Source organism: Homarus americanus, unplaced genomic scaffold, assembly GCF_018991925.1.
Source record: "Homarus americanus isolate GMGI-L3 unplaced genomic scaffold, GMGI_Hamer_2.0 scaffold48220, whole genome shotgun sequence".
Lineage (NCBI taxonomy): Eukaryota > Metazoa > Arthropoda > Malacostraca > Decapoda > Nephropidae > Homarus > Homarus americanus.
Genome location: NW_024755060.1, coordinates 1,157,129 through 1,172,809, shown reverse-complemented (window position 1 = coordinate 1,172,809; position 15,681 = coordinate 1,157,129). Strand labels below are relative to the sequence as shown.

Below are 15,681 nucleotides of genomic sequence, written 5' to 3'. Positions count from 1 at the left end.
ATAAATTGTGATTGCATTTGGTATATCCACGTGATTCACCTGTGTCACACACTGTTTGCCTCACACATTGTTTACCTCACACAGTTTACCTCACACATTGTTTACCTGACACAGTTTACCTCACACATTGTTTACCTCACACAGTTTACCTCACATTGTTTACCTCACACAGTTTGCCTCACACATTGTTTACCTGACACAGTTTACCTCACACATTGTTTACCTGACACAGTTTACCTCACACATTGTTTACCTCACACAGTTTACCTCACATTGTTTACCTCACACAGTTTGCCTCACACATTGTTTACCTGACACAGTTTACCTCACACATTGTTTACCTGACACAATTTACCTCACACATTGTTTACCTCACCTGGTCAACCTATTCTCCCTATGCACCTTTAAAACTGACTCTGTTGATTTTAGAATAATGTAAAAAATAATAAATAACAGAAGACGCAGTAACAAATTCGTCCTCCAAATTCGTCCTCCAAATTCGTCCTCCAAATTCGTCCTCCAAATTCGTCCTCCAAATTCTTCCTCCAAATTCGTCCTCCAAATTCGTCCTCCAAATTCGTCCTCCAAATTCTTCCTCCAAATTCGTCCTCCAAATTCGTCCTCCAACCTTAAGTAACAATGAAAAATCAACACAGTCAATCCTCAAGGTACAACTTTAGTCTTGATTTCACACTCACGTAAATGAAAGAAGGAATTGAAAGCAGTATTGTCCATCACAGTATCGTTAGAGTTTGTGAATAATTAGTGTCGATAGATTTGTATAATACACTTAAAAAAAATTAAATAAAACACATATGCTAGATCCAGGTAACGGGATATCAATGTTTTCGATGTTCAGAATGTTCGGTTTTGTGTATATTGCGAGCTGTTTTCGATGTTCTGAATGTTTTGTATATGATTACGAGTTATTTTTTATGCTCAGAATGTTTTGTATATAATTACGAATTGTTTTCGATTTTCAGAATAATTTATTTATAATTGCGAGTTCTTTTCGATGTTCAGAATGTTTATATAGTTTTTTTTGCGCTAATATTTATTTATTTATTTATTATGTTTATATTATTGTAATTACCTTGAAGCCGGATCGTGTATTGGTAATGATTTGTAAGAACGCTACGTGACAGGTAACTGCATATACAAGTAGATAGATAGATAGATAGATATGATAAGGGTAGAGTGATAGATATATAGGTATTAAAATAGATAGATAGATAGATAGATATGTATATGTATGTTACGTGCATATGGTGTATTCATACCTGGAAATATACAGTATACATAATGGTCAATATATCCTTAAATACATAATAAAGTGCACTAGATGTTCCGCCTTATAATGAACAAACACTTAAGACATTGTTGGTTACGTAAATAAATGTAAATTGTAAAAAAATCATCATAATTTTCGAATATTTAGGGAGTTTCGGTCTGGATGTAACATTGGCCCACCTTGATTGTAAATAAACCGATGTTGATAAACGTACCACAACCGCATATTATTTTTATTTTGTACAATATATAATAAAAAAATTCGTTCACTAGCTATAAAATAATAATGTTTATATATAAGAAATTCTGATATATTTAATGGAAAGTATCGTTCACCAGTTATTAGCCAATCAGATTAAACTCCAGATATCTTCAAATGTCCAGGGATTTGGGGACACAACTATGTGGTAAACAATAACTATGTGGTAAACAATAGCCACAGAAACTACGTAAACAAGTAAACAAATGATCGTATTTAATATCGAATATTGATTTAAAGTATCGCACGAGTCCCTCCATTAATAGTTAAATGTAAAGACAAATGCTTATTTCATTTCCCGTTTTCTTTGACAGTTTCGAAGACCAAAAACCCGTTTTCTATAAAAGTATCGTAATTTAACAAAAAACCAAACAAATTAAAACTCAAAATATAACCTCAAAGTATAAAAGTAGATAAAAAAGTAGCAAAAACAATAACAGTATATTATTTTAACACACTAGAATGTGATGTCATAATCCAAAGAGTTAAGTGACACTATGACGTCATTGTTCTCAAACTGATGTCATAGTTCAATACTGTAGGTGAGAACATGACGTCATAGCCCACAAATTGACGTCATAATCCAAAACATTAGGTGAGAAAATGACGTCACAGCTCAGAAACTGACGTTATGGCGAGATTTATGACGTTTTAGCCCAATGTAGTAGGTACAAGGTGACGTCAGTCGGGTAGATAATGACATCATAGTGGAGAGATGTGGGGTAAAGGATGACGTCATAGCGGAGAGCAGGGTTGGTTAGGTTAGGTCCAAGAGGGTAAACAATGACGTCATGGTCCAGTACAATAGTTGACAATGTGACGTAATAGTGGAAGGTATATGACGTCATAGTGGCCGTGACGTCATGGCAGTGTATGACGTCATAATAGGCAAAACAGTAGAGGATGACGTCATAGTGGGTAGTATATGACGTCATAATGGGCAGTGTCAGACGTCAGAGCAGTGTCAGACGTCATAATGGGCAGTGTCAGACGTCATAATTGGCAGTGCATGAGGTCAGGTGAGGTCAGGTCAGGTCAGGTCACAGTGCTAGCGGGTTTGTCCCCCAGGTGCTGACTCACGACTCGGTGACCGTGGCTGTGGACGGCGTCATTTACTTCTCCGTCAAGGACGCTCTCAGGGTGGTTATTGCCGTGGCTGATTACAGGTAGTGGACAAACACACACTCACACACTCATACACTTACTAACGCACTCGTACATTTACTTACGCACTCATACACTTACTAACTTACGCACTCATACACTTACTAACTTACGCACTCATACACTTACTAACTTACGCACTCATACACTTACTAACTTACGCACTCATACACTTACTTACGCACTCATACACTTACTTACGCACTCAAACACTTACTAACTTATGCACTCATACACTTACGCACTCATACACTTACTAACTTACACACTCATACATTTACTTACGCACTCAAACACTTACTTACGCACTCATACACGTGCACACACTAATGCACACACTCACAGACATTCATAAACACTCAACACACTTACTTACACACTCATACACACACTCATACACACACTCATACACACACTCATACACACGAATATACGTCAAAAAGTCAGCTCGTTTTCATGTCTTAACGAGTATTCATTATACAAAGTGTCTCAGAAAAATGTATACACACCATCTGACGTAATGTATACACACCATCTGACGTAATGTATACACACCTTCTGACGTAATGTATACACACCTTCTGACGTAATGTATACACACCATCTGACGTAATGTATACACACCTTCTGACGTAATGTATACACACCATCTGACGTAATGTATACACACCCTCTGACGTAATGTATACACACCATCTGACGTAATGTATACACACCATCTGACGTAATGTATACACACCCTCTGACGTAATGTATACACACCATCTGACGTAATGTATACACACCATCTGACGTAATGTATACACACCCTCTGACGTAATGTATACACACCATCTGACGTAATGTATACACACCATCTGACGTAATGTATACACACCATCTGACGTATTATTTGGAGGCGAGGATCTGTATACTTCTCTCACACCAATATCCTCACTTGTAGGAGACCTAATCCTAACCTAACCCTAACCTAACCTAACCTAAACTAACCTAACCTAACCTAACCTAAACTAACCTAACCCTAACCTAATCCTAACCTAACCCTAACCTAACCCTAACCTAATCCTAACCTAACCCTAACCTAAACCTCACGTAATCCTAACGTAAATCTAACCTATTCGATATATTCACGTGATCTCCTCCCATATTTAATTGTTTGTTTACACTTTTCTGAGACACTTTTAAACGAATCTACACACTTTTCTGAGACACTTTTAAACGAATCTACACACTTTTCTGAGACACTTTTAAACGAATCTACACACTTTTCTGAGACACTTTTAAACGAATCTACACACTTTTCTGAGACACTTTTAAACGAATCTACACACTTTTCTAAGACACTTTTAAACGAATCTACACACTTTTCTGAGACACTTTTAAACGAGTCTACACACTTTTCTAAGACATTTTTAAACGAATCTACACACTTTTCTGAGACACTTTTAAACGAATCTACACACTTTTCTGAGACACTTTTAAACGAGTCTACACACTTTTCTAAGACACTTTTAAACGAATCTACACACTTTTCTGAGACACTTTTAAACGAATCTACACACTTTTCTGAGACACTTTTAAACGAGTCTACACACTTTTCTGAGACACTTTTAAACGAATCTACACACTTTTCTGAGACACTTTTAAACGAATCTACACACTTTTCACTTTTAAACGAATCTACACACTTTTCTGAGACACTTTTAAACGAATCTACACACTTTTCTAAGACACTTTTAAACGAATCTACACACTTTTCTGAGACACTTTTAAACGAATCTACACACTTTTCTGAGACATTTTTAAACGAATCTACACACTTTTCTAAGACACTTTTAAACGATCTACACACTTTTCTGAGACACTTTTAAACGAATCTACACACTTTTCTGAGACACTTTTAAACGAATCTACACACTTTTCTGAGACACTTTTAAACGAATCTACACACTTTTCTGAGACATTTTTAAACGAATCTACACACTTTTCTAAGACACTTTTAAACGAATCTACACACTTTTCTGAGACACTTTTAAACGAATCTACACACTTTTCTGAGACACTTTTAAACGAATCTACACACTTTTCTGAGACACTTTTAAACGAATCTACACACTTTTCTGAGACACTTTTAAACGAATCTACACACTTTTCTGAGACATTTTTAAACGAGTCTACACACTTTTCTGAGACACTTGTAAACGAATCTACACACTTTTCTAAGACACTTTTAAACGAGTCTACACACTTTTCTGAGACACTTTTAAACGAATCTACACACTTATCTGAGACACTTTTAAACGAATCTACACACTTTTCTAAGACACTTTTAAACGAATCTACACACTTTTCTGAGACACTTTTAAACGAATCTACACACTTTTCTAAGACACTTTTAAACGAATCTACACACTTTTCTGAGACACTTTTAAACGAATCTACACACTTTTCTGAGACACTTTTAAACGAATCTACACACTTTTCTGAGACACTTTTAAACGAGTCTACACACGGCATACACTCACGAGAAACGGTATTTGCACGGATTCCTTATCACTATGTTATCGTTTGGCTGTTTATATATTTTTTTTTTCTGAGCTGATCGGCTACTCAGATAGATACTTAAAGCCTCTATTCTGAATCAACGCGAATCATAAACTCATGTGACGTCATGGATTAATCTACCAATCACAGCGTATGGTGTTTCCTTGCCAAAGCTATTGTACGTGCTGATTGGTTAAGACAAATTCTTTGGATTATGTGTGGATTAGTTTTCCTAGTTTATTCTACCTGGTGATTAACTAACCTAACCTAACCCAACCTAAACTAACCTAATCTAACCTTTCCTAATCTAATCCCCACAGGTATGATTATAATTAGGGAGTTTAATAATCAGGTGAATTAAGCTAGGGGGGGGCTAATCCTCAGGTGATCCTACCACTTAAAATAAATAAAAAATAATCAGATATTTATTAAAAACTTTCGTAAAAATACCCACCTAAAAAGTATATATATCAGAATACAGGTTTAAGTAATTTCTAAAAGTTTATGGAAGAGTTTTTGCAATATTTCCTCGCATGCAGAATCTTGATATTGCAAATTGCATATGACCGATATTAAGTAAATATTATCATGTATAACGAGGTAGTTAAGTGATTGTATTTTTAACTTTTTCTACTAAAAGTATTAAATTATTACTTTCTGTCCCGATTCCTACCAGAACCAAAGTTTACTTATCGGATGTAGTGAAAAGTATATAGTACAGTATATATGTGTCTTAAGTTCTCTTTTACAAGTTGTAAGTTATCCAAGTTTGTTGTGTAAATTGTCCTTAGAAATTACTATATATGTAAATTGTGTAAAAAAAATACCTTATTTACGTAATTATTAACATTTACAGCTGGTGAACCGATTCTTCTCTCAATAACCAGCTAAGTGAATATTAAACCAATAAGAATCGGTAAATAATATCAAGAACTTTGTAATCGGAGGAAAATTTTACCCCCCAATTTACATGTTGGAGAGTTCGGATACGTATTGTAAATAACTTATTATTTTTCTTAAACGAGTCACTGGTATTGTTGGAATGGATGAAAAATGGAACTTAAAATCAACTATTATTATGCAAAAACTATTAAAAGGCAAAATTAAAAACTCGAAATTGGGTGAAAATCGAAATTGTTTTGTTTTTTGAATTCGTTTAATATAATATTATATCGAAAAATAAACCGATAATTAAAGCAAATAATAATACAAAAATTATAATAAAATAAATTGATTTGAATTCTTGTTTGTCGGATTAAATTTGTTTCAGTAGACATTAGCCATTGGTGAAATACACGGCTGAATTTTGTCTGATTTAGCTTGTGACGAAATACCCCCTGTTAGATGTACATGTCTTTATCCTTCCTTCCTTCCTTCCTTTACTCCCTCCTTCCTTCCTTCCTTCCTTCCTTCCTTCCTTCCCTTATTCCTTCATTCATTCCTCCTTTCCCTTACTCCTTCCTTCCTTCTTTCTTTCCTTCTTTCCTTCCTTCCTTCCTTTACCCCTTCCTTCATTCCTCTTTTCCCTTCCTTCTCCCAGTCCCTCCCTCCCTCACTCACTCCTTCATTCACTATCTCATTCACTCCCTCCTTCCCTCCACCTCTCCCTCCTTCCCTCCCTCTCTCCCTCCTTCCCTCTCTTACTTACTCCCTCCATCCCTCCCTCTTCCCCTCCCACATGATCAAAATAAAACCCCAAATCCCTTCAAAAAATAAAATCCCTACAAATCATCCCCCAAATCCCTTCCTCCTAAAACAAAATCCTAAAATCCCCAAATCCCTCAACCTCCTCCTTATGTCTTTAAACCTTCTTAATAAACTATACAGTGTGACCTGTTTTGACCTTTGACCCTGTGACGTCATCCTCCTAACAACTGAAATACGTGGGTTAATTTCACTAACATTTTGGGTTAATATTATGTTAACTATTTAATTATGTCTTTAATTTGGTTAATATTTATTCTACTTATTATTTTTTTTCGTTGTTTTTGTTAATATTTTTGTTGTAATTTAGTTTACATGTTGTTGTTAATCTATATATACTTTATTTACATATATCTATATATATATATATACCTTTTACACACGTATGTAAATGATTGAATTAACTTGTATTTACATTTTGAAGTGGATTTGTAAGTAAAATGTGTAAATAAAGAGATAATTATGTAAATGATTATGATGACATATTTCAGTTGTTGGTTTTGTAATTTAATGAAGGAATTAAGAAAGGTTTTGGCGGCAAGGTCACCTGTATAACACCTGTATTGATTACCTGGGGAATTGTGCCTGTCTTTCCCCCCCTTTCCCCCTTGTTTCCTCTTTCTCTAAGAGTGATTTTTATTTCATCTTCATTTCCCTCTTCATGCGGTTTTTTAGTCAGTTTATCTTCTTCCTTCTTTTACCTCCTCCTCTTTCTCCTCCTTTTCGTCCCCTTACACCTCCTCCTCCTCCTCCTTCTCCTCCTCTTCCTGCACCACATTATAAAGGCCCTCCCAACACACAAACACACACTCCCTCTTCCCCTCCATCACCCTCACTACTACCCCCACCCCCCACCCCCACACCCCCCACAACCCCCTTCCTGCTCCACACCACAACCCCAAAACAGTTAATCTCCCTTCTTCACCAGATCCTAACTCGAGACTCGGTAACAGTGGCAGTAGATGGAGTAATTTATTTCTCCGTTAAAGACACAGTGAACGCAGTGACGCATATACAAAATTTCAGGTAAACGGATCAGTATAATATTATTTTAGCAACTGTGACATGGTGTACGGCCTGCAAGTCTTAGCTGACTACTCCATAACAGTGTGTCTCTCTCTCTCTCTCTCTCTCTCTCTCTCTCTCTCTCTCTCTCTCTATAGAATATTTCTTCCTCCCCCCGTCATCTTCACCACAGTTATCATCATTCTTACCCACTTCTCTTATCCCTATTTCCTCTTATTCTTTATTCCCTCTCTCCCTCTTCCTTTTTCTCCCTCTTTATCTCACTCAAAAGCTGTACTGCTTATAGAGTCGTTACGTTGAGCTTCAGACCGTTAAGATTGTCATGTTTGGCCATTTCCCCCTGTAACACAAAAGCACAGCATGTTGAAGATGTCTCAATATATATATAACTTTATATCTTGATAGTATATATATATGTATAGTATATATATATATGTATTTTATATATATATATATACCCTAGTGTGTCATTGAAAAAAGAAAGTGAATTAAAGAGAGTAAGTTTTTTGATAGAGTTGCATTTAATTATCAAGTGAAAAAGGTCTTGTTTGTTTTTCTTTTGTTTTTTTGGGGGGGTCAATTTCCCCTCCCCCCTCCCCCCCCCTCCCCCTTTGAGGTCAGTTATGGTGCCCCTGTTATAGTAAGGAGTTAGATCACTGCCCTCCAAGACGTGTATTTAACTTGTTTTATCCCTCTGTTGGCATGACCTAATTCACATATGTATATACGCACATATTTTGTGATTAATATATACATACATATATATATATATAAATACTTACATAAGACTATATATACTGGGCATCTACATACAATCGCACACACACATACACAAATATATACAGTACGCACACACACATACACAAATATATACAGTACGTACACACACACAAATATATACAGTACACACACACACACACACACACACACACAAACATAACAAGTATACACACTATATAAATATCCACATGCATTCAGACAGAAACGTACACACATATACACAGATGTACACAAGCATATACACACCTAATACAAATATACATACGCCACATGAATACTTTAACATAGTCATCCTCAAATATGTATATTTTAAACACACATTGATAAAACATATATACATAGGTACTCATACATATCCATATACTTACACGACTTAAACACACACACTTACATAAAGACACACACACACACACACACACACACACACACACACACACACACCATGTAAGTAAACAAGGCTCCATACCATCCCTCATTTCCCTCTGTACAATATACCACCTAAAGGGCCGCTTAAGACCGCTTAACATTGTCACAGTTGTGGGAATATTTAACACCTTGGATTGGATTCACCCTAAAAGAAAAAAACAAACATCAAATTTCACATTAAAACGAGAAAAAAAACATTGATAAGCATTAAGAGAATTATAAATTACCGTGAATTCTTAACATCGTATAACATCGATAAACACTGAGGAAAAACACATCAAATATGCCACGAATGTTTTGGATGTTGTAAGACAATAGATTGTACTTGTCAAGAAGAAATTGGGCACTGGATTGGCTCTAACCGATGCGTGTGTGTGTGTGTATTCCACTTCACCACCATTCTGATTGGCCTTCTTTTACCTAGATGTTCTGATTGTATTATACACCATGATGTCGCACCTGTGCTCGTCCAACACCTGTGTGCCCACTACATCAGATGCAGCATGAAGTTCAGTGACACCTGTACTAGATGATGGGAAGTACGGACAAGTGTTGTGGGTAGCTGTCCCTTACCTCGAGAGATAGATGGCTACTTGGTAATCTGGGTACAGTCGGCTGCACTTACACCTGGTACAGTTATTGGTGCATTTTGTGAGATATGACAACACTGTGGCATGTTTGTCTAGCATCCTTAGTCTGGCTACTATCATGAGGTTCCTTAGGGCCATTCTGGGATTTTAAATACGATGTAAACAACACAGTTCTGCCACATCTAACAAAACACTCCAGTCGTTGTACCAGTTGTAACTGCAAGCGAGTGTACCTTGATACTTGGGTGCCTAAATAGTTCACCACCTTGGTAGTTTGGATACCTAGATAGGTGGGTACTTTGATAGCTGAGTACCTTTATGAAGAGGTTTCCTAGGTAGATGGGTGCCTAAATAGGTGGGTGCCAAGGTAGATGGGTGGATGTGAGTGTTGGTGGGTGAGTTGACAAGTTGTGTAAAGAGATGTCTTGGTGTATAGGCTTCTTGTTTAGGCTGGTGGTTATTGAGACAAGGATCATATAATGTGATTTCATAACTAACTAAAATTACTCATGTGATTAAGGTTCATTTTTACCCTTCCCTATATTTTGGAGTCCTCAACAACAACACGTAGTCGACAGTTAGTTGCTGGTGGGTAAAGTAACTTGTTCTTCCAATCAATAGATACTTAAACCAAACACTCTCCTCACCTGAAAAACAAATGAACATCACAGACATTACAAAGACTATAAATACAATAAACTAATGATTCTTTTACGTATAGATGAATGTTTATAGAGTTTAGTTCTCCTGTTAGTTGGTTTTAATGATATTTGTTGTTTATTATTTTAAGATGGGTAGTTATTTGATATGAATTTATTATATAGGAATAAATGGGATAGTGTGTCTGTGATTCTATATAAGGCTACTGAATCCTAACTCTTAAAGGATGTGTGTGTGGGAGGCGGAGAGGGGCATTTGAGCGGGTGTGTGTGCACGTGCTGGAGGTGGAGAGGGACGTGTGTGTGTGTGTGTGTGTGTGTGTGTGTGTGTGGATGGAAACATTTTATTTTGTGTGTGAGTTTTTGTACGTAATTTTATGCATAGGTGTGTCGGCATAAGTGTATGTATATAAATTTATGTATGTAACGCTTGTATGTGTATTATACTTATTTTATTCTGTGTGTACGCATCCTTGAAAGTATATTCCTGGTATGAGAGGCTAATCACACACACACACACACACACACACACACACACACACACAAGGCTCACCTCTCCCGTCTCTTTATTTTGGTTCTACCTTCAGATATTTGCATGTTAGAAATAAGCTACATTAGTATTTACAGCATCAGGAATACCAGAGGAACTTTTCGCACCCCTGATTCTATTATACGGTGTGTCTGTGTATGTTCGTATACATGTATGATTGTATACAGTATATACCTTCATACATACATATACTCAATGCTGGGTGAGGTTGAGTCTTTCCTTACAGCAATGAACTAAGTGTGTGTTTTGAGCGTTTGGTGTAGAACGGTACAGTGCTAAGAGGCCATGTGTGTTGCTGTACCTTAAGGACATCTGGGGGGGAATGGGGTGTACCGTCTGTAAACACATGTGTAACCATAAGTACTCATGTGTACTGTGTGGGGCATTGTGTACCGTATGAGCCATGTGTACCGTGTGCCCCATGTGTACCGTATCAACGTGTACAGTGTGCCCGTGTACCGTATGGGCCATTGTATACCATTCCAATGTATACCGTATAGACCATGTGTACCGTATGGGCCATGTGTACCATGAGTCGTGTAACGTAAGTGTCATGTACGTCCAACACGGGGTAGTGTCAACAAAATTCGCCATAATCTGCAAAATTATAAACATATAATGATAAAAAATATTAATAATTGCCCAAACGCTTTTACCATACTTCACCTTGGCGTCTATCATTACATGCTCCTCGTTAAGAACCTAAAATAAAATCCATTGCCTCTTTAACACTCAATAATAGGTTCTGATATTCTTAGGTAGATTAATAAGGTGGTTTAATCCTTGAGTATACGATGTTAAACCCCTTGAGGACGTGAGGTTAGTGTTTTGAGTGCGATGTTAATCCTTTGAGTACGATGAAATAGGTTTTTTGTGCCACAATGATTTAATCCTTTGAGTAGGATGTCTTAATCTCTTGAGTACAACGTCTTAGCGCCTTACAATACATTGATCATTTCCCCAGAATATAATGACATTGTACTCGAGGGGGGTTAAGTCATCATATTCCTGAAAGTTACTAAGAATACATAATTACTGTAACGTCATGCTAATTATACTAGTGGTCATATTAGCAATTAAATTACTCTGTAACCAAATTCGTTCTTAATTCCGAAAACTTCTCCCGGCAGCAAAAAACAAAGGGAAAAATGTCGTACCGCATCAGTATCTCTCTATGTTATTACAGTATATATTAAAATTGTTATAACTCCTACCCGAAATTATTACATAAATTATAACCGTTATAACACAAGGAGTAATTATAGATAGTGAAATTAAACGGGGATTTTTTTTTTACGAGACCAAATTCGAAAATATGTTCCAACTTTGAAATAATTTTACAGCTCGATATTTTTCATTATTATTATTATTATTATTATTATTATTATGTATTTTAATAACTTTTATGCATGCCAATTGACCTTTTTGGGATGGCATCTTTCTGGACTATTCATAGCTTTGTCCTGATAAACAGCTCAAAGCAATAATTCTGATTAGTTGTGTTAAAAGCTCATTACAAGTAGAAGATTATTTGCAGTTACACACATACATACATACATACACAGGCGACTCCACCTAACAAATCCATTTTTAGTAGGATTTAGTACAATGTTATGAGAATAAATCTAAAAGTTAATCCCTTAATATTCAATTATAAACAATGTCAACAAAGAAACACCTGCCAGCCTTAACAATTAAACCCAATTAACTGAACACATAAAACGCTATCGTGGTTTATTTCTCACAACTATTAATAACTAAACCGGCTCTTTTTTTTTCATTCCAAATTATCTAAAACGGTGTTCATAATAACGGTTGTTGAACAAAAGTTATTACGCGGAAGTGAACATTTATGTTAACTGGTCAAGATTTAAGATTGACCTATGCTGTTCTATGCTGTTCTATGCTGTTCTATGCTGTTCTATGCTGTTCTGTGTTGCGTTCCTGTTATGCTGTATCTTTTAGGCCTTCATTAGTTATAGTTCTCTGGGAAATTGTTTATATAACTCCCAGGGAAAAAAATATATAACTCTCAGGGAAAAAAATATATAACTCTCAGGGAAAAAAATTATATAACTCACAAGGAAATAATTTTAAGTAGTTATCTCAGGTAAATTATGTCAGGTAATTGCCTTAAATAGTTATCACAGGTTAATTACTCAGCTAAATATCTCAGGTAAATGTCTCAGTTTATCAGATTACAGTCTGTCTCAAAATTTGTCTCATCTCTGTCTCGGGGACTTCTCAGATCTAACTGTCCTAATCCACACTCCTAATTGTCTCGAAATCTTAAATCACTTTCATGGTATTTTAGTTTTGAAATTGAAATTGAAATATCTTATAGTATTTTAGTTAATGTATTTGTGTTATGAAGCATCGACTACGAACCAGTTTTATCCAGTGATTCGAAGCGTTTATGACTCACTCGCTGTCTCACGGAAAAGGAATTCGAAGCATAGGTATCTGAGATCGCTAGGAATCTATTTTAAGTACAGCATTGACAGCCGTACAGCAGGAAGCATCAGGGGCAGCAGCATAGAATCAGGACACAGATGTTAACCAAGGTAAATTAAACTCGTCTTGATCCGTCAGCCCAAGATGGATCACTGTACCCCCCCCCCAAAAGTGGATAAGTTCCCACTCCACTTCACCACACCCTACACACTCCCCTACTGCATCCACTCATCCACTCTCATCTCCGAATTCTACCTGTGGAGACCGTGTTGTTAATGACCTGACTCGTATACAGGTGTAAACAACGACAAATACCTGATTTACGTGTACCTTCAGAACGCAACGTAAACAGCCTCCTTACTTTTACTTTTATCCTCTTCGCCACTGATTGGCTCGTTAGCCGCTTGGGCGATCGGTCACGTCTCTGATTACTTTTCCTTTTCATTTATCTTCTTCACCAAAAGATCGACTCGCTAGCCGCCCGGGCGATCGGTCACGTCTCTGTCACGCACTGTTGGCAAATACTGGGCATGCACCGGTTCCTGAATGTACCTGAACCCGCTCCAGTGTTGGTCAAGTCTGGTCTTGAAAGAGCTCACACTCGGTGCCGTCACAACACTCTCTGGTAGATTGTTCCAAGAGTTTACAACCCTCACTCCGAAAAAGTTTACCCTCACAGTTTTCTGGACTTGCGGCTTCTTAAATCTTGAGCTGTGACTCCTTGTGGGGCGAGCGTCCTCCAGCTCCAAGTAAGGACACTCAACTGAGTAGTGCCCCCTGAGATGCTTATACACCTCAACTAGGTCCCCCCTTGCCCGTCTGTTGTATAAGCTAGGCAAGTTCAGGCGCTCCAATCTCTCAGGGTAGCTGAGGTCCCTAGCATATCTCGGGGACCAGATGGGGAAGCACTTCACTCCTGAAGATCGTTACGAGGGACGGACCGTCTAGATATCTGAACGACCTTCTTATAAGACCCAATAATTTATTTGCCTGGTTTACCTTCTTCTCGCAATGGCCCGAGAACTTCAGCTCATTGTCAACATACACACCTAGGTCCTTCTCACATTCAGTCTCAACTAGTGCAGTTTCTTCATCCCGCTGGGACATATGATACGCCTCCTTACCGTTGGTACGCCCCAGGTGCATCCTCTTATACTTCGTGACATTGAATCTCAGCAGCCATTTCTTCGACCATTCCTGGAGTCCACAGAGGTCCTTCTGCAGCTCTTCACAGTCCGCTTGGTTCTTAATTCCCCGAAATAACTTGGCGTCATCGGCAAACATTTGTATGGAGGAGTGTACAACGTCAGGCATGTCATTTATGAAACAAACAAACAACAGCGGGCCCAATACACTACCCTGCGGTACCCCATTTGTGACAGGTGCGAATGACGATTTCGTGCTATTAATCACCACACACTGCTTGCGGTCATGTAGAAAGTCTTCTATCCACGCGAGAACATTTCCCCGAATTCCGTACCCTTCCAGTTTATTGATAAGTCACATTCTATTGTTTACATTGTGAGAATAGTTCACTAAAACACGTCGTATATGAAACCAAACTATTGCCTAAAACATCTAGGGGGTAAATTAATTGAAGTTTGGAACGTTTAATCGAGACGTTTAATTGAGACGTTTAATTGAGACGTTTAATTGGGACGTATAATCCTCGTTAGTGTTTATTTAATCAGTGTTTTGATTCTCTCCTAAGTACAGACATCAACCACTTAAGTAAGGATGTTCTTAGAATTCGGAGATAAGGTGTTCAGTCTTGTTACCACTATACCACCACACGATACCCGTCACCCACCCACCCACCCACCCACCCACCCACCCACCCACACATATGGGAGTTTGTTTGTATACGTGTGAGTGTGTGTTGGGAGAGGGATGGAATGAGTGGGGCAATGGAATGGGTTGAGTGGGGTAATGGAATGGGATAAGTGGGGTAATCGAATGGGATGAGTCGGGTAATGGGATGGGATGATGATGCAAATTAAGAAGAAAAAATGTGTGGAACAGCTCAAATGATGATGATGGGAGGAAGAAAGAAAGAAAGAGAGAAAGAGAGAGTGAGAGAGATTAAACGAGGAGACTTCTTGAATTGCATGTACCCAAATTGCTCATGTTGCATGGTAAGTAAGTGCATGGTGTATTGTTACCATGATAGAGGAGGAATTCCCTAACAAATTTAACTAGTAGTTCTATTTTTAACTGATAAATTCTATATTAGTT

General features: G+C 37.4%; 1 protein-coding gene across 11 annotated transcripts in view; it reads left to right on the top strand.

The window, feature by feature from the left end:
* The window catches only part of LOC121856398 (band 7 protein AGAP004871-like), an 84,119-nt gene that overhangs the window by 42,440 nt on the left and 25,998 nt on the right, over positions 1-15,681 (top strand). Inside the window, exon 4 of one of the 11 annotated variants that reach the window (XM_042351966.1) lies at positions 2,618-2,715. The exons of 9 other annotated variants lie outside the window; for them this stretch is intronic. In XM_042351966.1, coding sequence (XP_042207900.1) covers positions 2,618-2,715 — 98 coding nt within the window. Of the gene's footprint in view, positions 1-2,617; positions 2,716-7,889; positions 7,988-15,681 lie in introns of all 11 variants that reach the window. One more of the 11 variants, XM_042351964.1, reaches the window with a different exon arrangement.